This window comes from Odontesthes bonariensis, chromosome 2, assembly GCF_027942865.1.
Source record: "Odontesthes bonariensis isolate fOdoBon6 chromosome 2, fOdoBon6.hap1, whole genome shotgun sequence".
Taxonomy (NCBI): domain Eukaryota; kingdom Metazoa; phylum Chordata; class Actinopteri; order Atheriniformes; family Atherinopsidae; genus Odontesthes; species Odontesthes bonariensis.
Window position 1 is genome coordinate 29,216,880 of NC_134507.1, and position 22,260 is coordinate 29,239,139.

Here is a 22,260-nt window from a genome sequence, read left to right on the forward strand (position 1 = left end):
ACTCTGCAAGTTTTATTGATGATTTTTCTGAATTATTGTCTGTTATTTCGACTGATTTGAACCATTTCATCTTGACCGGGGATTTTAACATTCACATAGATAATATGACGGATGGTAATGCCAAAGAATTTTCTTCTGTGCTGGACATGTTTGGTTTGTGGCAACATGTAACAGAACCAACCCACCTTCGAGGTCACATTCTGGACCTGGTCATTTCTAAAGGTGTTGATATTTCTTCTGTTGTGGTTATTGATTTGGCCTTGTCTGACCATTTTTGTATTTTATTTGATTTACATATTACTCAGAATGTTCAAACAACCAGCTTCTCAGTTAAGAAGAGGCACATTAATGAGAACACAAGTGCTCAGTTTAGGGAGGCCACAGCGATGTTACCAACAATGAGCGCAGAGTCGGTTGAAGGAATGCTGGATCATTTTAACTTGAAAATTTTTAATGTAATGGAAGCTGTTGCACCGATAAGAATCAAGAGCACCTTGATCAAACAGAAAACCCCATGGAGAAACACCAATACGGTCAAAAATCTGAAAAGAGAATGCAGGAAAGCTGAACGTAAATGGAGGAAAACAAAGCTTCAGATTCACTATGAGCTGTACACACAAAGCCTGCGTAGTTATAACAATGAGCTGTGCAAGGCCAGACAGCTGCATTTATCTGAAATGATTAATAAGAATGTCAACAATTCTCGAACTCTGTTTGCTATGGTTGAAAAACTCACAAATCCTCCTAAACAGTCAAACCCAGACCTCCTTTCCACTGAGAAATGCAACGAATTTGCCCACTTTTTTAGCCAAAAAATCAAAACGATTAGACAAAACATTCACGCAACACAGACAAACAAGAAAACTAATCTGTGTCTAAAACCTAGAAATAACTCTGACGTTATGTCACAATTTAATATTGTTAATTTAAAAATCCTAGAGGAAACAGTTCGGCATCTGAAATCAACAACTTGTTCTCTGGACATAATACCATCCGACTTTTTAAAAACTGTTTTTACCTCAGTAGAAAGTGATCTCCTACGAATAGTTAACAGCTCACTGGCATCAGGCATTTTTCCCAAGTCACTAAAGACAGCTGCCATTAAGCCACTCCTAAAGAAGAGAACTCTAGACGCCTCTATGATGAACAACTACAGACCTGTCTCTAATCTCTCTTCTATATCCAAGATTATTGAGAAAGTTGTATTTAACCAGCTCAACGACTTTCTGAATGAAAGTGGAAGTCTTGATAAGTTTCAATCAGGCTTCAGACGTCATCACATCACTGAAACAGCTCTGGTCAAAGTGTTAAACGACATTAGGTTGAATACTGATTCTGGTAATGTTTCAGTCCTGGTTCTGTTGGACCTCAGCGCTGCGTTTGATACTGTAGATCACAGAATCCTGTTGCACAGGCTGGAAAACTGGGTTGGACTTTCTGGAGCGGTCCTTAACTGGTTCAGGTCCTACTTAGAAGGCCGGAGTTATTTTGTTACAATTGTCAGCTATGAATCTGAGCGAGTGGCCATGACTTGTGGAGTCCCCCAGGGGTCAATTCTTGGACCTCTTCTGTTTAACTTGTATATGCTCCCTTTGGGTCAGATATTGCAGAATTTTAACATCAATTATCACAGTTATGCAGACGATACACAACTTTATGTGTCTGTCACCGGACGACTGCAGCCCAGCAGACGTACTGTGTCAGTGTCTGGAGGAAGTGAACACCTGGATGAGAGAGAATTTTCTACAATTAAATGAAGACAAAACTGAGATCATTCTGTTTGGTAGCAAAGAGAAGAGGGTCAGCGTTGGTAAATATCTTGAGACTCGGGACCTTACAATCACTGACCAAGTTCGTAACCTCGGAGTGTTGATAGACTCAGATCTGACTTTCAGCAGCCACATCAAAGCTGTCACCAAGGCAGCTTTTTACCATCTCAGAAACATCAACAGAATTAAAGGTTTCCTCTCCCAAAAAGACCAGGAGAAACTCATCCATGCATTCATCTCCAGTAGACTCGATTCCTGTAACGCTCTTTTAACTGGACTTCCCAAAAAGAGCATTAAACATCTGCAGCTCATCCAGAACGCTGCTGCTGGAGTTTTAACCCGGACTAAGAGATCTGAACACATCACAGCAGTTTTAAAATGTTTACTCTGGCTTCCAGTCAGTCACAGAATAGATTTTAAAAGCCTGCTGATGGTTTACAAATCCCAGAATGGTTTAGGCCCAAAATACATCTGTGATATGTTCAGAGAATATAAACCCAGCAGAGCTCTTAGATCCAAGGACTCAGGTCAGCTGGTCCAGTCCAGAGTCCAGACTAAACATGGAGAAGCAGCATTTAGCTGTTATGCTGCTAACAAGTGGAACAAACTGCCAGTGGAGATTAAACTTTCACCAAATGTAGACATTTTTAAATCCAGGTTAAAGACATTTCTGTTCTCATGTGTCTATGCATGAAATCTGCACGATATCTTTGAACTTATCTGGACTGTTGCTTGTTTTTAAATTAATTTAAATGATTTTATTTGTTTCTCTTTATATTATTTTATGTATTTTTAATGCTTCTTCCACTCCCTGCTAAAATGCTTTTATTTTATGTAAAGCACTTTGAATTGTTCTGTACATGAAATGTGCTATATAAATAAATTTGATTTGATTTGATTTGATTTATTTTCTCTCCCTTCGTATCACTGCGTGCTGCCGCCTGCCGACAGCCACGCCTGTTACGGTGTTTGCTGCTTGGAAGCTCGGTCTGCACAGCAGGCAGTGATACGAAGGGAGAGAAAATAGGGCCAAGCGATTGTGAGGTCTGACTTTTTCCTGAAGAACGATTTTGTGATGCAAATGTATTATTCTGTTGAACGCATATTGTTTTGAGAAGCAAAACGCTTTATTTTTTAAACCCCAGCCAACTAGCTGGACTACTTTAATCAACGTCAAAACGAGGCTGGAACTCGGCTCACAGGACGCAGCAGGGGGTAAGAAAATGTTCAGAAATTATATTTCTAATATGGGATGTCATACAGCTTCATGTCAAAAGAGGCGAACTATCCCTTTAACACAGGGACTTCATTATCACGTTTCACTGTTGATCATTACTGGAATGTTACAGGAACATCTGTGTGTTCTCAAACCCAAACCTGAAACATCCCATAGTTAAGCTGCTATAGGCTTAGACTGCTGGGCAGTCCCGGCGTCAAGAGGGGGCAATCAAAATGTAGTATTTTTTTTTTGTTTTTTTTGTTTTTAGTCTATGATGTGTTAAAAACAACAGAAAACTCCACTGACTTGTTCAAACCAAAATGAACAGCCTGGGTAAATAATAATAATAAAAAAAAAATTGTTGTGCAATTCCAAATTCCGAGTTTCCAGTTGTCCTTGAACTTCAAGCGTTCATCGAAAAATAGCGCATCATCCCGCCACAAACAACAACGAATGAAGCACAAGATAGCAGCTATATTTTAATTATGGAAGGAGATGCTGTTAAAGAGGAGGCTGCTGCTCTACTGAAGGTAAGAGCTGGTCATTTTATCGTTTGTATTGTTGCTAATGTTTGTTAGCAAGTTGGTTATTAATCATACATTGTTGGATATGTTAAATCAGCGCCTCTGATGTGTGGAATCTTTACTCTCTTTTTCCCCGTTTAATTTCTCAAATGATATTATGTACATGTGACATTATTGTGGTCATTAACTCGTGTTTCCCTATTCCAACAGGTATCCTTTGAATGGTGTTACAGTGGGTTTTTCCCCTCTTTTCCGTCTTCTGAAATTGTTTTTGAATTGGCTGTATATGAATGAATTGGATTATTTTGTAAATAATTATGATTACAATGAATTGAATTCCAATTAGCTTGAATTGGACTTTATTATTTAAGTGCCTTGAGATGACATTTGTTGTATTTGGCGCTATATAAATAAAACTGAATTGAATTGAATTAACTGGACTGTTCTGAACTTTAACAACATTTCTAAGTGAATGAGTTATGTTACACTGAAGTTATTCTGTGGTCACAGTCCTCTCTGACATGACAGGTTCCAGTTACCGACATTCGGAGTGTCTTGTAACATCATTAATAATGCCGGCAGTTGACAGACTGAATATGTTCATTTCTGTGTGTGTGGGTGAGACAGATATAAACAGTGAGTGAGCACGCTTTGCGTGCCACAAAACATCTGTTTTGTCTTCAGAGTTCCACCTTTTGTCTGCCCTCCAAAAGCAAAAACAGGCAATTTGTTGCAAATGAGCTGAGTCGATGCGATCCCTGCTTGCATCTGGAAACAGGAAAACAAAGTCCGGGAAGGGGAACGAATCTTTCTCTCTCTGCACCTCCAGCAAGCAGGAAAATATTGGTTTTATATCACCGAGCTCCAGGAGAACGATGGAGATGCAGATTGAATCATGTTCCCCTCTTTAATCTTTTTTCTGACCTGAGCAGAAAAATGAACAACAAACTGGAAAGAGAGGCTTCAGATGATCGTAAATGTTCACATTCATTTCCCAACATGATCATATAGCTCGCTGTGGAATACACACAGAGGACTTATTCAGCTGTTAGGCTGGATAATCCCCTCATGTTTCTGAATGTGCTGCTAAATTACTCGACATTCTTCACTGCAAGCCAAGGTCACGACCGCGTGAAACAAAACCCTCTGCTGCCATTATCGGTTGGCCTGTGGCACTCAGTTGGGGAAGCAGAAGAAGCTCTCATCACAGCTGATGATGGGTCTCCATCTTTGGCTTCATTCCTAAATCTGTTTCCTACAATCTAAAAACAAATACCTACAAAGCAGATAGAGTAAAAGTGCCGCAGGGATTCAAATGTTTCAGCTGGCAACAACTTATTTAAAGGGGAAGTTCGTTTGTTCTGTTTTTTTTAACCTGGACCTTATTTCTGGCATAAAATACGTTCATCTACTCACCGATAACAGTTTGGTGAAAGTCGGCGTCCTTCGGAAGATATTTAGATCACTGGAGATCGGCGTATATCCATATAACGGGAGAGAACAGGGCAGAGACAATACAGCCTCTAAATAAGGCATTTTCTGTCTTTATTTCACCAATACTTTAAGACCAATGAATGAATGAACGCGTACTATTGCACTGTTAGCTCAGAGCTGCCTGTTCTCTCCTGTTATATGTATATACGCCGATCTCCAGTGATCTAAATATCTTCCGAAGGACGCTGACTTTCACCAAACTGTTATCGGTGAGTAGATGAAAGTATTTTATGCCAGAAATAAGGTCCAGGTTTAAAAAAAACTGAACTTCCCCTTTAACTTAGAGATTTTTCCACGACCACAGGATGTGTCGTGGTTGTTAAAGAAAAATCTCTTTTAAAAGGGTCAAACTATTGGTCTGCATCAAGCAAACAAAACAACTGAGAAAATGACTTAAGAACTGTCCAACACGGCATCAAAACTAGTGCTGAACCATCAGCTTTCAGGAAGAAAACGATCGTGATCTGCATCAGGGAAAAGTTTTACTGAAGAGTTTGCACACACAAAATATGAAGAGAACTTCAGGTAATGGGCCTGATCAGTGGTGAAGCCTGAAGAAAACCACTTATGAGGGAGGAGAATCCGAAACAAAAGGCTTAATGGTGCCAGAACAAGCAGAATAACCCATCTTTCCTGGTGCCTGCTGCACAAGCTGAGGGGGAAGCGCTATAATCTGAGGTAGCTGCAGCTACTCGAGTCGTAACGAAGATAGAACAGAGTTTAACAGGTGATGGTTTACACCGTCAAGACACGATTGGTTAAAATTCAAAGGATGCCTTCAGCTTCTGAGTTGTGTATCTAATGAAATGCTTTTCTGGGGACACAAAGCATACTTACAATAGCAGGTTCCTCTGAGAGGGTTGCCCAGATATCGGTTTTCCGAGTCACATCTGCAGCGACGGAGGAAAAGGGAGCCGGGGTGGGAGAGAGAGAGAGAAGAAGAGAAACAAAGAGCAATAATATTAGCATGCAGAAGTGGTGATGGACTAACAGAGACCTTTTCTTATTATTAAGGAGTGTGTGTGCACACGTGTCAGGTGGGGCCCTGCTGCAGGTAGCTGCTTGGGAGGCGATTTCCTTCGACAGACCCGTTTAGCCAAAGCTGCTGTGTATTTCCCACAGGACCACACGCTCAAACATACACAGCTACAGTATTAATGAGGGAACCGAACGGCTCACAGACGCCGAGGAATTGCATGCACACTGAACGCCTGTGGGCTTAAATGATGGAAGTGAAGGTTTAAACCGGCTCCCTCAGAGAGAGAACAGCAGCTGAACTGAGCTTTGATTCATAGCAGTTCCACGACCATCTTACCCACCGATTTCTGTAGGTTTTTCACTTGATTTCATCTCAAATCTTTCTTAAAATTAAGGCAAAAGTTGTTGTTTTTTCTTTTCCCAATATCAAGCAGTCAGGCTCTTCATTTAGCAGCTGGTTAATGGATCTTCAGCCTCAACTTCTTCTGGGAACGATCCAACAAGCTTGGGCCGCTTCTCCATAAACAGCTGGGTTGAAGTAAAGAGGAAACTTGGATCCCTCCCTGAGTGTTTCTGAAGCCTCTCCTGTGTCGCAGTGTCGTCTGCTTTCGGTAGCGTCCGTGCTTAAATGTAAACTATAGCCGCATTCGGACAGAGCAGTTCTAAGAAGGCTGTTCTAAGCAGAAACGGCGAACTTAAAAAGTTTTTTCTCTCCATCTTCCCTCGTAATAAAAACGACTAAACCGTAACAACACTAAACTACTCCTGCTCTGCTCAGTCTCCTGTTCTTTAACCGGTAAAAACGGTAAAAACATGTCTGACATTAGCCGCATTCGGACAGAGCAGTTCAGCTCTTCTGAAAACAGCCCTGATGGCGACTTTCTGTGTCACCACCTGTGACCACAGATATTTACTGCATCGTTGGTGGGCAAACTTTTGTTTTCAGACATGAATCTCTAATGAGCAGCAACCTTCACTGCAACACAGTTAAGTAATAAACAAACAAACAATAGATTTTTTTTTTAATGTAGATAATTGGTTTCACATGCGTTTCAAAAAGGCCTTTTGGTTCATTCACCTTCCAGAACTCTCTTTTTTGGATGTTTTTTTCTAAATCATAAAATAATTTCTGTTCACACTGTAGAGGTCATTAAAGTGGAAAGATGGATAATGTGAACCTGAAGCGGATTTGGTCACAAAAAGGAAATTAGTTCCCGTCTGTGGAGAAAATCGAGAGTTATTGACCTCCGTCTGCGAGTGACAGAAAGTGGAACAATAACAGCATCATGTGGAGCTCTGTAGGACATTCTGTAGGAAGTTTTAACTACATTTCAAAAGCTTCATGAAATTCTGTTTTCTGGACGTCCAGAAAAAAAAAGTCAGTTATCATCAACCTTTAAAATAAAGATAATGAAACACAGAGGCTGTGTTCGAAACCGCATACTACTTCTACTTCTCCAACTACTCATACTAACTTTTTGAGTTAGTATGCGAGTTTGAGTAAGTGAGAAGTTCCCAGATGCATACTAGATTCTTCGAAATGTTGGGTATGCATCATGAGGTTACTACTCATACTCAAACTACCCAAGATGCAACATAACTTGACGTCGCTGATCGTCATGTCCTGTCAAAACGGCAGTTTCAAGCTAGCTACAACGAGGGTAGGTTCACTTCCTGTTTTCAAAACAAAAGCACCAATTGTATCGTAATGGCTTTCCTGCTGATAAAAGGCAACGGGTATTTTATTTTGTGAAAATAAAAGAGTGAACTGTAACGGGTAGAAGAAGAAGAAGAAATCACGTTCAGGAAAGAATAACAGAGGGAACAGGATGAAGAAATTTCATTCCATCTTTAAGCACTGAAACTGGCCCGACTCAGCATGTCTGCAGCATATGAACGTCTCTTATTAGCAGCTTGCACCCAATACAAAATCCATCCAGCAGCAAGAGCAGAGAGCCTCTTTCTGTATTTACAAGCCAAAGCAATGCAAATCCTGCTATATTAAGTGCCCTACACGGCCCCATCCCTGAGGTCTTTCTAGGTGCTTTCCAATGCTGCTGAACACATAGATTGAGGTCATATCGGTTGAATACTGATTCTGGTAATGTTTCAGTCCTGGTTCTGTTGGACCTCAGCGCTGCGTTTGATACTGTAGATCACAGAATCCTGTTGCACAGGCTGGAAAACTGGGTTGGACTTTCTGGAGCGGTCCTTAACTGGTTCAGGTCCTACTTAGAAGGCCGGAGTTATTTTGTTACAATTGTCAGCTATGAATCTGAGCGAGTGGCCATGACTTGTGGAGTCCCCCAGGGGTCAATTCTTGGACCTCTTCTGTTTAACTTGTATATGCTTCCTTTGGGTCAGATATTGCAGAATTTTAACATCAATTATCACAGTTATGCAGACGATACACAACTTTATGTGTCTCTGTCACATGACGACTGCAGCCCAGCAGACGTACTGTGTCAGTGTCTGGAGGAAGTAAACACCTGGATGAGAGAGAATTTTCTACAATTAAATTAAGAGAAAACTGATATCATTCTGTTTGGGACCAAAGAGAAGAGGGTCAGCGTTGGTAAATATCTTGAGACTCGGGACCTTACAATCACTGACCAAGTTCGTAACCTCGGAGTGTTGATAGACTCAGATCTGACTTTCAGCAGCCACATCAAAGCTGTCACCAAGGCAGCTTTTTACCATCTCAGAAACATCAACAGAATTAAAGGTTTCCTCTCCCAAACAGACCAGGAGAAACTCATCCATGCATTCATCTCCAGTAGACTCGATTACTGTAATGCTCTTTTAACTGGACTTCCCAAAAAGAGCATTAAACATCTGCAGCTCATCCAGAACGCTGCTGCTGGAGTTTTAACCCGGACTAAGAGATCTGAACACATCACACCAGTTTTAAAATCTTTACACTGGCTTCCAGTCAGTCACAGAATAGATTTTAAAAGCCTGCTGATGGTTTACAAATCCCAGAATGTTTTAGGCCCTGAACACATAGATTGAGGTCATATCGGTGAAAAGGTTTTGAGTTGGCTTTCCCCAGAAACTCTGGTTACTTCCTGTTATCCAGAGCACTCTAACAGGAGGCCTGGATACCTTAAAAGAGATTAATCTCTTTTAATACTGGGAAAGAAATGGCAAGCAGGGACGGAGTGAGTCGCTTCCCGGTGAGAATCTACTTCTAAGAAGAGTCGATCTGCTCCAACACTCTGCCCGTTTATCTTTTAAGTGGAGCATGTTGGGGAAGTAAAGGTGTCAATCAGCTCAAAATGTGTTGAATTTGTGTCACCACCAGCCAACAGAATGGACTGGAGGAAGGTAACGTTCTTTGAGTCCTGCGGACGCCTAAAAGCATTAGTTCAAGTCATTCACCCATTCACGCAGGACTTATATTCAACTGAGCACTTATCTCTACCAAACGCAGACGAGATCAAGCTCGAACAAATGTTAGCGAGCAGTTTCTTTAATGTGGCAGCTCAGGCTGTAACTGTCGAGTATATCACGGGCGTAAAGATAAGCGACACCGACGGGCTGCACATCTCTCCGTCATGCCGGTGATGGCATCTTTACGAGTCTGTTGTCCTGCTGTGGCTGACGGTGACTCGCTTGCATGTGTTGCTGGAAACTGGAAGGTAAGACCCCAGATTAGCTGTTATTGTAGAGTAAGATTACCATTTAGAAAAAGTCTTTTAATTGGTACTTTACTTTAATATATGGAGTAATATCCCAAAGACGGCTCTTCAGATCATTTGGTAATCATGAAATTCCTTTTAAAACTGACCTGCTAACTATTTTCCCTCATTTCTTATGCAGCAATTTATTTATCCATCAGTTTGTTATCTGCACCTTATTCAAGGTCAGGTCGCAGGGGGCAACGGGTCCAAAAGGGTCCACACTTTCGGGACATTTTCAAGCCAGAAGGGGTAAATAATCCCTCCAATGAGCAGCGTCCTCCTTACTGCTGATGTCAGGTTGAGCGACACAGAACCGGTGGCCAAACAGGCGATATTTAGCCTTCAAGGAATCGGACATTGAACAGAAAGGTGCTGTGCGCCTCATACGGCCCAGAGAGTGCAGATTAGACTATCTTACAAAACTAGGGCTGGGCAACGATTAAAATTCTTAATCTATTTATTCACATATTTCCCTGATTAATCACAATTAATCGCATTTGTACGCAAAATCCAAAAATTAATTCAAAAGGTAGTGTATAGCTTTTAGCATTTAGTTTTATTTTAAATGTGCTGCCATATGAATGAAAGTGCCATAACATTTGTTGTGCAAACACACTTTTAACATCAGCATCTTTCTGTAGTTTTTATGTAGAAGCCTCGCTCCACTGTCTGTTTCCTTGAATGACTTGCTGCTATCAGTTGTGTGTTTTGCCTTTAAGTGATATTTTAGACTGGAACTACTACGGTGAGAAGACAGTTCAACTTGGCAGTGTTTACAGATGACTTTGGTTCTGTCGACTCCGCCGTCTGGAAGAACTTTAAAATGAAAATGGCCGAGTAAAAGTTCCGTACCCTTCTCCATGTTTGGTGGATCCGCCGATTACTTTCTTTTCCGGTTCCGCAGCAGACAGCAACAGACTTTTACAAAATAAAAGCCTGTGAGCCTCAGACTTTTACAATAATAAAATAAATAATAAAACCTGCGTTAATGCACGATAAAATATTTATAGGCGTTAAATAATTAACAAGTTAACGCGATAATAACGAGATAACTAGCCCAGCCCCATACAAAACTAAACACAACCCCACAAACAATTTGGGTTTCTTAGTTGTTGTATGTGTGCGTTGAGCAATGCACAATTCAGCAATATCAGTAATTTATGTGCATTTACTCAGCTAACCACACAAGGTGAGTCATGACACCATTTAATTATCTATTCTCAACACTGACTTCAATCATCACAATGTGGATGTTTTTCCCCCCCAAATCGTGCAGCTCTGCCACCAACGGTCTTAAAGTCTACGCTCTGAAACACTCGTTTCTTCATTCCACTGGATGCTCAGACCTGGAGGAGAATGTCACAGCCCTGACAGCCATTATCAGACTCACTGTGTTATTAAAGGACTCTCGCCACAGACCTTTCGGATCGCCGGACCCACACGGCTGCCCCCCGTGTTTGTTTGCCATTTGATGAAGTTTTCACTCGTGCACATCCTGCAGCTGGAGCAGCTTCAGGGAACGGCTTGAATCACTGAGGATATATGCATCTTTGGGGTTTTCAGCTGGTTTTTAATCAATCCCTGTGCAGTGCTGCAGCCAAAAACAACCCTAATGTCAGTCTTCCAATCCAAGGTAATAAATATAGCACCTGTATTTACAGCTGGATGAATGACTTTTCACTTCAAGATCTCCAATTGCAGGAGGATTCACCAAACTGTTGAAATTAAACTCGTCTGTAAGCTGGTTTAACGGTTCCCGTCAGCAGACTTTGGGCTGAGAGGTGTCCGTTAGCCAGAGGTGGGTAGTAATGAGTTACATTTACTTGAGTAAGTTTTTGAAAAAAATGATACTTCTAGGAGTAGTTTTAAATCTCTATACTTTTTACTTTTACTTGAGTAGATTTGTGCAGAAGAAACTGTCCTCTTACTCCGCTACATTAGGCTACAATGAGCTGGTTACTTTTCTTCTTACCTCTTTGGTATTCTACGCCTCATTATTTTTATCCCCCCGCGTACGCCTCATTTTAATGTTTTATTCTGACAGAGAGAGAGACTTCCGCCAAAGGCTCTACCACCTGACTGTGTTTCACCAATCACACGTAGCCGTGCAGTCTGGTCACGTGACCATACTCAATCTCAGCGGCGGGACGGGTTAGCTTTACAGTTTACAGTCGTAGCAAACAAACAAAGAAACAGATGAAAAATGTCAGAATCAACGGTGGGAAATGAAGACACAGACGAGGCCTCATACTGAAAGCATGTTTACCTTACAAAGAGTGAGAAACAGCAGCTACATTATGTGTCTTCTGTGTCAACCAAAACAAACGCACATTTCAGCAGAAACTCAACATCTAACTTGAGGAAACATGTAGCGGTAAGTTTCCTAAAGTAGTTTTTTCCCCCATGGATAGATGAATGTTTGTTTTTTAGGTTACATATGGGTTACATATGTTTTAAACATTTCCTAAGTCTCTTTTATTTTTTATTGAAGTTCTTGATTTCACCTGGAATATTATAATTTAAGCTATTTTGTAATTAATTAATTCATTTTAATTTATTTTATCAATTGGATGAACTCTAATTTGCCTAAAGATGATTATTTAGTATTTTTGTCTGTCTGATTGAATGCTTGTGTTAACAAATAAATCAGACGTTACTCAACAGTTACTCAGTACTTGAACACTTTTTTACTCAAGTATTATTTGGATGACTACTTTTTACTTTTACTTGAGTCATATTATTCTAAAGTAACAGTACTTTTACTTGAGTACAATTTTTGGCTACTCTACCCACCTCTGCCGTTAGCGTAGGGAAACTATAACGACCGAAGACTGACGCGCTAAAAAGTTGGTTGATTCTTCTAAAAGCCAAAGCATAGAAAGTGAACTTCCTTTCACAGCGAGCGGCGAACTGAAGCGAGAGAGACGAAGGAAGAGGCTTATTAAAGCAACAGTTGGCGTGCAGAGCATATGGCGTCATCAGGAGCGCTCAGACTTTAAAAGCTTTGGAGTCGCTCCGAGCCGAACGCCACAAAGGGAATAAATTGAGTACCACAGTAAGCCCATTTCAGCACGCGGGGGGGCTTAAGGTCGTGAATGCCGTAAACGACGTCAGACCTGACCCAATGCCATATTTCATAATCACATCTTTTAATCAGTAAACTGTGTGAATAGAGACGATAAAAGAAGCCTGAACCTGCTCCGGTTCTCTGCATTCACTCAGATTCACCCACAGCGATTTCTCGACTCGACGCTTCCCCCGTTTCTTATCAGACGAGTCCTCTGCAGGGAGGCCAAAATGGAAAGCACCTTCCTTTTTAAATAAAGCCATTCATGCTGTTTTTGTTTGGCTAAATAAAGAGGTGACTGACAGAAGCAAAAATGTCTTGGATGATGTGATTTTGGTCAAATTTCAGCAACGCGACACGATCCTGTCCGCCGGTCGTGATCTCACCCCAACAGAAAACAAATTAAACGTGCAAAGCTCATCATTCTGCTGTCATTTGGAGGTAAACCTGTTTAGAAACAGGTTTACAACTAAAGAGCATTTAGAGTTACTGTAATAGTATTAAATAAAACCCATAAAAGTGAGCTAATCAGCTTTAAAGGGTCGATAATCAACGCGTAATACAGTTACACCTGAAGAAGAGGAAGGGTTTTCAGTAAGACGGGCCATGATTTATTTCTCCTCCCCATCATATATTCATGTGTTAAATCCAGTGTGCAGCATTACAGAGAAGGAGGATAAGCAGAATGAGAATGAGAAGCTACGAGGGGGACGAGCTCTTTTCTCTCTGGGGGGGGGGGGCTTAAGTCCTGGATGCAGAGCTCCAACAAAGAAGGGGCAAACACTTAAGCTGCTTGCTGAAGTCCTAATGGGGAGAAGATAAGGGCCTCGTGAGACCGGCCTCATCACTCAGAACACACCGTGATTCACAGATTCATACGCCGTTACACTTGTGTGAGAATAAAACATGATGTCGGTCCCACCTGTGTGCATCTGGATTTATCTGCATGTTTTTTTTATTTTCACGAGCACAAAAGTGACGCGACGCTCGGACCCACAAACGCCGCCTCAGTCAGTCAAAGACACAAATTGGCAGTCAATTAGTGGAACTGTCTGCGATTCGGGAGGAGCCCAATTAAAACCAAACAAACACGATCGAACAATCAAACGGCAGAGAGAAAACAAAAAGAAGCAAAGTGGACGCCTCAGGTTTGATTTAAATAGATCACTCCCGTGTACATTTAATTTGTAGCCGCGACAACCCAATTAAAAACAGCTTCAACTGTCCGAGGGGTGCGAAACATCTGAGCATTAGGCTCTAATTAACTGGTCTTACGGGTAAGGCCATCACTGACAACTCGACAAAGATTCGATTCGGAAAAAATTATTCCAAATTACCTAATCATACAAAGGAGACAGTTTATTTACAGGCACAAACACGTCAAGATGAGCAGAAAAAGGCAGAAAACTGCTTCATCTGTGCATCATCTTTGTGTGAAACAAGCAACCTCTGCAGCCTGAGGGCACCCAGCTTCCTCCCATGGAGGGGAATGATGCGTTCTGAGTCAACGACACACCAATGCTCCTCGACCTGCTGAAACACCGTTTGGGAGCGACTCGAGCTAAACTAGCTGTGCAGAAACGGACGTTTAGAGAGGAAAAAGGCGGCACCGCTTCTTCTTCCAGCCTCTGAGGACTCTAGATCCCATAAAGTTCCAATTCTTTACCCTGCCTACTGTCTACAAGCTTAAAGCTCTAGAATCAAGTGATTACTGTCTACTACTGAATGAGAGGCTCAGGATGGGTGTTGGATGGATGGTGACCGTCAGTCGGACGGGCCTCAGTTTGGGTGCTCCCTGTCTGATGTGGCGGTTAGAAACGTAGCTGCGCCACAGGGGGCCATAAACCTCCTGATGACTCTGGGGTGGTGGGGTTTATCAGAGATGGGCAGGAGTCAGGGATCCTGCAGAAATCCTAAAAGCTCAAGGAGATGGGAGTCGACTTTAGGAGAAACAGATCGAGGACTAAGCCCGTTAACATCATGGGTGAGGGGGGAGTCGAAGCTGTGGAGCACCTTAACAACAGACTGGACAGGAGGACCAACCCTACGCTGCGTACGAGAAGGGAATGAGCAAACTTTAGCTCCTGAGCGCCGGGGTCTGCTGGGGGAGCAGCATCAGGGATCAGGATGGTCGGCAGACTCGTGGGACACAAACTGGAGACGAATCTGTGACTGCAGGACAATCCTGTCAGCTTAAAGTCTGACAGCTGAACATGAATTAAGGCGAGACACGGCAGGCAAAAACAGGGATTTTTCATGCAGTGGTCAATTTTAAGATTTTGGGCCAGTCTACTCCTTCAACATGTGTTATTTCAACGTGCTATAAAGAAAACGTTGAAAACATAAATTTAAAGGTTTATGTTGTTACTTTTTGTTTACTCGCGGCAGTACTTTTCGCCCGAATTTACCAAAAAGTTAGCATTCCAACGCGCCATGCCGAGCTTCGTCTATTTACTGAAGTCTGTCATGACCGGTATCGTTGGAAAGCTCTGAGTCTCCTGCACAATGATATGTCAACTAATTAACAGCACTTCCTTTCTATCAGTAACCAATCGTGAATGTCTAAAGGCGGATTTATAGCTAATGACGAAATCTCATTGGCTGCTGCTCGTTTCTGCTAACATGATTCGCTCAGAAGCATCACGTGGTGGACTCTGACGCTCCGAAAATGCCTCATAACACCGCAACTTTCAAAGAAAAAGATCTTTTATTGTATTTTATTGAGCTTGTATTCTTTATCAATGAGATTATTTTATTCAATATTAGTATTCTTAAGGGCCTGAGCATTTATTCTGTTTTTTAACAATTCTTTCTAATACAAATGTATTGAATTCCCCTATTTAAATTTTTAAATGCCGTTTTCTCAAAATCAGTTCTTTGTATTTTTCCAGTATCAATATCTCAGCCTATGGAGCACCTACTAACACCAAACTTTCCAGTTATACACTTAGCAGTATTCTGAAGATATTTACAAAAGGATTTGTTGATGAATCATTCCTGGCCTGATTTATGTGACATTATAATAAAAAAATATGGCGAAAATCGATGTTTTTTAGGCTATGGACAGTATATTTTGATTTCCTAGGAAATGAAAGTAGATATCCTGAAATCCCTCTACAATTTTCTTGTTTTCAGTGTAAACAAAATGAAAAAAGAATTTTGCACCTGGCTTTATCATATGTTCAGATCTAGCTTCCAGAAATATATGATAATTTGCTAAATTAAACATACAAATTTCTAAAACTTGTAATACATTTTTTTTTCATACTGGTATAAGTAATCAACTGAGGAAGTTTCATGGTGATATCTATTATTCTTAAATATTACCCTATTCACCTGTAGTGTCTCGCCTTAATAAGAAATTAAAAATTGATGATTGTGAAAGGAAACTTCAATAGCTCATACCGTGAACAGATATAGAGACGTGTTCTGCTGTAAATGCATTGACTTGTGTTGATAACGGTTTTAAAGTTTAAGACATCAGCCACGCTGAGCAATACTAAAAGATTTTGGGACAATGGTCCCAAACACAGCAGCAGATCTACAGCAGAATGTGAGAAGAAGAGAAGAATCAAGGTGTTGCAACGGTCCAGTCAGAGTCCAGACCTCAGCCTGACTGAGATGCTGTGGTGGGACCTTCAGAGAGCTGTGCAGAAACCAAAGCTGCAAACCTCAATGAGCTGAAGCAGCGCTGGAGAGAAGAGTGGGAACAAGATTCCTCCAGAACCAGGAGAGAGACTGAGGACGTCCCACAGAAAACCAGCTGCTGGATCAGGGGTTCACTTAGTTTCTCACTCACTGCTGCTACCAGCTGCTGGATCAGGGGTTCACTTAGTTTCTCACTCACTGCTGCTACCAGCTGCTGGATCAGGGGTTCACTTAGTTTCTCACTCACTGCTGCTACCAGCTGTTGGATCAGGGGTTCACTTAGTTTCTCACTCACTGCTGCTACCAGCGGCTGGATCAGGGGTTCACTTAGTTTCTCACTCACTGCTGCTACCAGCTGCTGGATCAGGGGTTCACTTAGTTTCTCACTCACTGCTGCTACCAGCTGCTGGATCAGGGGTTCACTTAGTTTCTCACTGCTGCTACCAGCTGCTGGATCAGGGGTTCACTTAGTTTCTCACTCACTGCTGCTACCAGCTGCTGGATCAGGGGTTCACTTAGTTTCTCACACACTACTGCTACCAGCTGCTGGATCAGCGGTTCAATTAGTTTCTCACTGCTGCTACCAGCTGCTGGATCAGGGGTTCACTTAGTTTCTCACTGCTGCTACCAGCTGCTGGATCAGGGGTTCACTTAGTTTCTCACTCACTGCTGCTACCAGCTGCTGGATCAGGGGTTCACTTAGTTTCTCACTGCTGCTACCAGCTGCTGGATCAGGGGTTCACTTAGTTTCTCACTCACTACTGCTACCAGCTGCTGGATCAGGGGTTCAATTAGTTTCTCACTGCTGCTACCAGCTGCTGGATCAGGGGTTCACTTAGTTTCTCACTCACTGCTGCTACCAGCTGCTGGTCCTACTGAGAAAATTAGAGGATAGCATCTATATAACCTGAGGAGGTCATCTAGAGGGAAACAAAGTGAGGACCGGCCAAAATGACCTCACTATGTACAAATGACCTCACTCTGTTGGTTAAAAACTTGACTTGGTCCTCACTCAACAATAAGTACAAGAAAACACACACACACACACACACACACACACACACTGCGCCTTCAAACCTTATAGATTTATTGATGCAGCAGTTTCAGTCCGTCTCTGTGGTGCGTCGGTCGCTTCGCCAACTCATTTAGAATATTGTCGTGCTGCAGCGGTCAGGTTGGGCGCAGTCGGGGGAAAACACACACTCCTCCATCTTCCTAATAACCACAAACTGACTCTAGAGTCAAACCCTTTTGTTTCCAGTCGTACGTTCCCTCAGAGCATTTCCCAATAAATTAAATCAGTAAATGAGATTTGGATGATCGGGAACACGTGAAGACCTCCGTGCAGCCGGCTCTCTGCATCAGAGTCGGGAAGATGGATGTTGAATGACTGCGTGGTAAACAATGAAGGTGCACTCACAGCTGACACTGGTCTCCCTTGATGCCCTTTGTGGTGCAGAAGCACTTCCCTGTGTTGGCGTGGCACACGTTGGCGTGGCTATTACACTTGCATGCTGCGAAGGAAATAAAAAAAGAAGGAGATTAGAGACGTGTTACCATTTTATTTTTGGAATCTCAAAGTAGATTTTCTAGCCAAGATGAGATAGTTCTGGAACCGTTTGTGTAACTTGTGCAAATACTGCCGAGTCGGCCTTTTTTTTGAGCCCAAACGCTAATCCTCAGCTACTTCAACAGAGCTGCTCAGCATCCAGCACTAAGACATGCACTCTGTGTATGAACACAATAATCCCAGAACTGTGGTTAATAATGCTCCCGGTGAGGAAATGAATGCAGAAGGAGAGAGTGGGAGGAAGGAGCGGGAGGATAAAATGGGTTTCTAAGACATTGGGGGACAGGAGGAGAAAGGCTAAATGATCCAAGATGGAGTCAGAGGGGAACAAAAAGCAAGTCCAGATTATTCCAAATGTAACTTCATGCACTTTCACTTGATCTCATCTGAGAAACTATCGATCATTTTCCAATCCGAGATGTTTTTATCCGAGATGGTTTGGCTAGATAGATGGAAAACCCCTCAGACTCTGTAGCTGCCTACTCTTTACATGCTGGAGGTATAAAATTGAGCAGATCCAGTGAGGAAACGTGAGCTCATATTTGTGAAACTTCTGTTTTATCTAGGGCTGGGCGAGTTAACTCGTTATTATCGCGTTAACTTGTTAATTATTTAATGCATCACATTCACACAGTTACAGCAAACACCACGAAGCATGGAGTAATAAAATAAAAATAAACTAGCAGGTAACATCACCGTTACAGGTGCTCCTCGGTCTCGGTCTCTCACGGAGCTAACCGGCGCTACTTCCTGTTTTACTTGTTTCAACATAAATTTAAAAAAAAACTCATGCATTTACAGCCAAGTTGAATTGTCTTCTCACCGTAGTAGTTCCAGTCTGGTTTATTATTTATTATTGTAAAAGTCTGTTGCTCACAGGCTTTTATTTTGTAAAAGTCTGTTGCTCACAGGCTTTTATTTTGTAAAAGTCTATTGTTCACAGGCTTTTATTTTGTAAAAGTCTATTGTTCACAGGCTTTTATTTTGTAAAAGTCTGTTGCTGTCTGCTGTGGAACCGGAAAAGAAAGTAATTGGCGGATCCACCAAAAGTGGGGAAGGGTATGAAACTTTTACTCGGCCATTTTCATTTTAAAGTTCTTCCAGACGGCGGAGTCGACAGAACCAAAGTCATCTGTAAACACTGCCAAGTTGAATTGTCTTCTCACCGTAGGAGTTCCAGTCTAAAATATCACTTAAAGGCAAAACACACAACTGATAGCAGCAAGTCATTCAAGGAAACAGACAGTGGAGCGAGGCTTCTACATAAAAACTACAGAAAGATGCTGATGTTAAAAGTGTGTTTGCACAACTAATGTTATGGCACTTTCATTCATATGGCAGCACATTTAAAACAAAACTAAATGCTAAAAGCTATACGCTACTTTTGAATTCATTTTTGGATTTTGCGTACAAATGCGATTAATCTTGATTAATCAGGGAAATCATGTGATTAATTAGATTAAACATTTTAATCGTTGCCCAGCCTTAGTTTTATCCAAGTTAAGCTGACAACTCTGCTTGCTAACGTCTGGAAAAACAACACGTTTAGAGTTTTATGGCACTCTTGGAGGTACACACCTCCTTTAGACACCGTTATACCATAATGATGAGTGCCACTTCAGTCAGTTTCGAGATGAACGCACTTCTGTTGAAGGTGATCACATTATTCTGCCTTTAGACAAACGGCACTGTGGGGATAACCTGCGATTTGAACAAAGACTACAAAAGATTCTCTCTGCTATGAAATAAAAAAGACAATATTGGAGTCATTAACCAGCTTCAGTCCATCAGATTAATGTGCCGATGGTCCCTTTGAAACCAATTACATTAGTCAATGAATATTTGTCCTGAAAGACAAGGATTTCTGTCATTTGTGCCTCTTTTTGCTCAACAAAACAGGTAAATGAATCATTAAAACTCAAATATAAAGACAGAAATGTTTCATTTAGAAGATTAACATGTTCAGTGTGAGGAAGCTCATCCTGTTCAGATGTTGTTCAGCAGGGGACGATGGTTCGAATTATTATCCACATTCACATACAGGCTATAACATGCCCCCCCTAACATTCACATATCGATGAACACATCAGAGCCTTGCCCAGCGACCCTTTGACATGTGGTCTGAGGAAGCCGGGACGCCGCCGACCTTCCAGCTCTTCCTCCTTCCTCGTTATAAACACGAAAACAGCAGAGTTCACTCTAAGGCTGCCGGGAGAAACAATAACAGCAGAGAACGTGACGAGCTCAGCTGTGGAACAATCAACCATCAGACGAGGCCAACGGGGTCGTAGGAAGACGCAGAGCCTATCAAAGGAACTGGACGTCGGGCTTACCAGAGACCGTCTCAAATGCATCTTAGACTGAAACCCAGAAACAGACTGTTTCTGCCCTGAAAAGTTCATGAATCACCAGCACTGAGCACCACACGCTCTCGTTATAAATCAGTCCAGTTCGCCAAGTTGATCTTTCTTTTATTTATATTGAAAACACAATAAATCACCTAAATAAAATGGCTTTTCTGGTTAAAAATACACAAACTTCTCAGTGTTTTTGGAGTGTGCCACGGGACGGCTCTCGCTTCCTGCACCAGCATCCACCTCTACGCACACCACAGCAACGCCTGCTGGTCTCCTTTCAGACAGAATAATGCAATACAAGCTGTAGGATTAACTGGGGCTAATATTACAAGATTTTCTATCTCGGCTGTGAACGACTGAAAGAGAGACCCCGGATAACAACAACACGGCAGCTCTGAGCTAACAGTGCAACAGTACGCGTTCATTCATTCATTGGTCTTAAAGTATTGGTGAAATAAAGACAGATAATGCCTTATTTAGAGGCTGTATTGTCTCTGCCCTGTTCTCTCCTGTTATATGGATATACGCCGTTCTCCAGTGATCTAAATATCTCCCGAAGGACGCCGACTTTCACCAAACTGTTATCAGTGCGTAGATGAACGTATTTTATGCCAGAGATAAGTAGTTACAACAACTTTCAGATGACTATGGAGTCAAACATCAAGCAAACATTGAAACACAACCTCAAAATATTTGCCATTAAATTATCAAACTGTAATACCAAACACAGGTTGTTGGAGAGCTTGTGGAAACAGCGAGGCCAATCACTTCCACATCTTTTGGTGTTGCCCAGTCTTAACTGTATACTGGAGAGAAATACTCTGTTATCTAGAAGCTGTCTTTAGGGTTAGCATACCCCATAGATTTGACACTTTGTATTTATGGAATATCACTTTTGACAGATGGGACTATATTGTCTCATTGTTGAGGGAGCTGGGTGTAAGTGGACAGAGTGGGAGGAAAATAGTGAAGGAAGAGTCAGATGAGGCAGTAAAGTCCAGTCAGTGGATTTGGATTAGAAGTAAGTAGGTAAGTAATCTGAAGAATGGTTAGATGTGACTCGGGATATTATGATATGGAAAAACTCTCCTACTCTCTTTTAGGATGTGGTCTAAATGGACTGGTTATGTTAAAGACATAAGATCAGATTTTTGCTGATCAATATCTTTATTTTGTACTGTGTAATTTTGTATGTTTACTTTCACTTTCGATAAATGTGAAGTGTAGAACCCCCATGTTTAAATTGTTCTAGTTAGAAGAATGCTGAAATGTTTAAAATTCGTGGCCATAAGAGAAAATTGTTTCGGATATAACAACTACCAAGGACTCTCTTTTTCTGTATTGGTGATGTACAGCTCATGTGGGAGGGAAGGAAAGGGGAGATAGAGAGGTGATGATGTGAGAATGCTGAAATCCTTTGGCCACAATAAAAAATAAATGTCCAAAAAAAAAAAATGTATCAAACTGGCGGATTGGTGGTGTAATTGGTCAAAGTGGAAGTGATCCTCTAAAAAACAAACAAACACCTGGAACAGGAACATCCCAGATGGTGACGGTTGTTATTTGCTGCAGGGTTTGACCAAAGAAATCAGGGGGCTTTTTTTGGCTGCATCTAATCTTTTTTAATCGTTTTGTTATTTAAAAGCAGAGCATGATGTAGCCAGATGATTCACATGGAGCAGAGGCTGTAATTTAAAACACTAAATCACTTCTGCATGGAGCCACGACAGGGAGAGAACGTTCTCTGTACCCTTGTGTTGGTGTGTTTTTCTGTGTTCTGATCCACACGGAGCCACTCGTTCCAGCTGAAATGACTTTGTGCTTCGTTCTGACTCTTTCCAATTGGCTCAGAGACAAGCCTCTGTAATAAAAGAGTGGTGAGCTCAGGTCAAGGTAAAGCCGAGGAACCGACGGATGAAGAGATGAAAACAACCGGTTGTGTTTCTGGAAA

General features: G+C 41.7%; 1 protein-coding gene across 2 annotated transcripts in view; it reads right to left on the reverse strand.

Moving 5' to 3' along the window:
* The window catches only part of atrnl1a (attractin-like 1a), a 425,977-nt gene that overhangs the window by 228,694 nt on the left and 175,023 nt on the right, over positions 1–22,260 (reverse strand). For both annotated transcript variants that reach the window (XM_075481032.1, XM_075481024.1), the window contains 2 exons: positions 17,803–17,896; positions 5,844–5,896 (listed from right to left, as the gene is read on the reverse strand). In XM_075481032.1, coding sequence (XP_075337147.1) covers positions 5,844–5,896; positions 17,803–17,896 — 147 coding nt within the window. The remainder of the gene's footprint in view (positions 1–5,843; positions 5,897–17,802; positions 17,897–22,260) is intronic.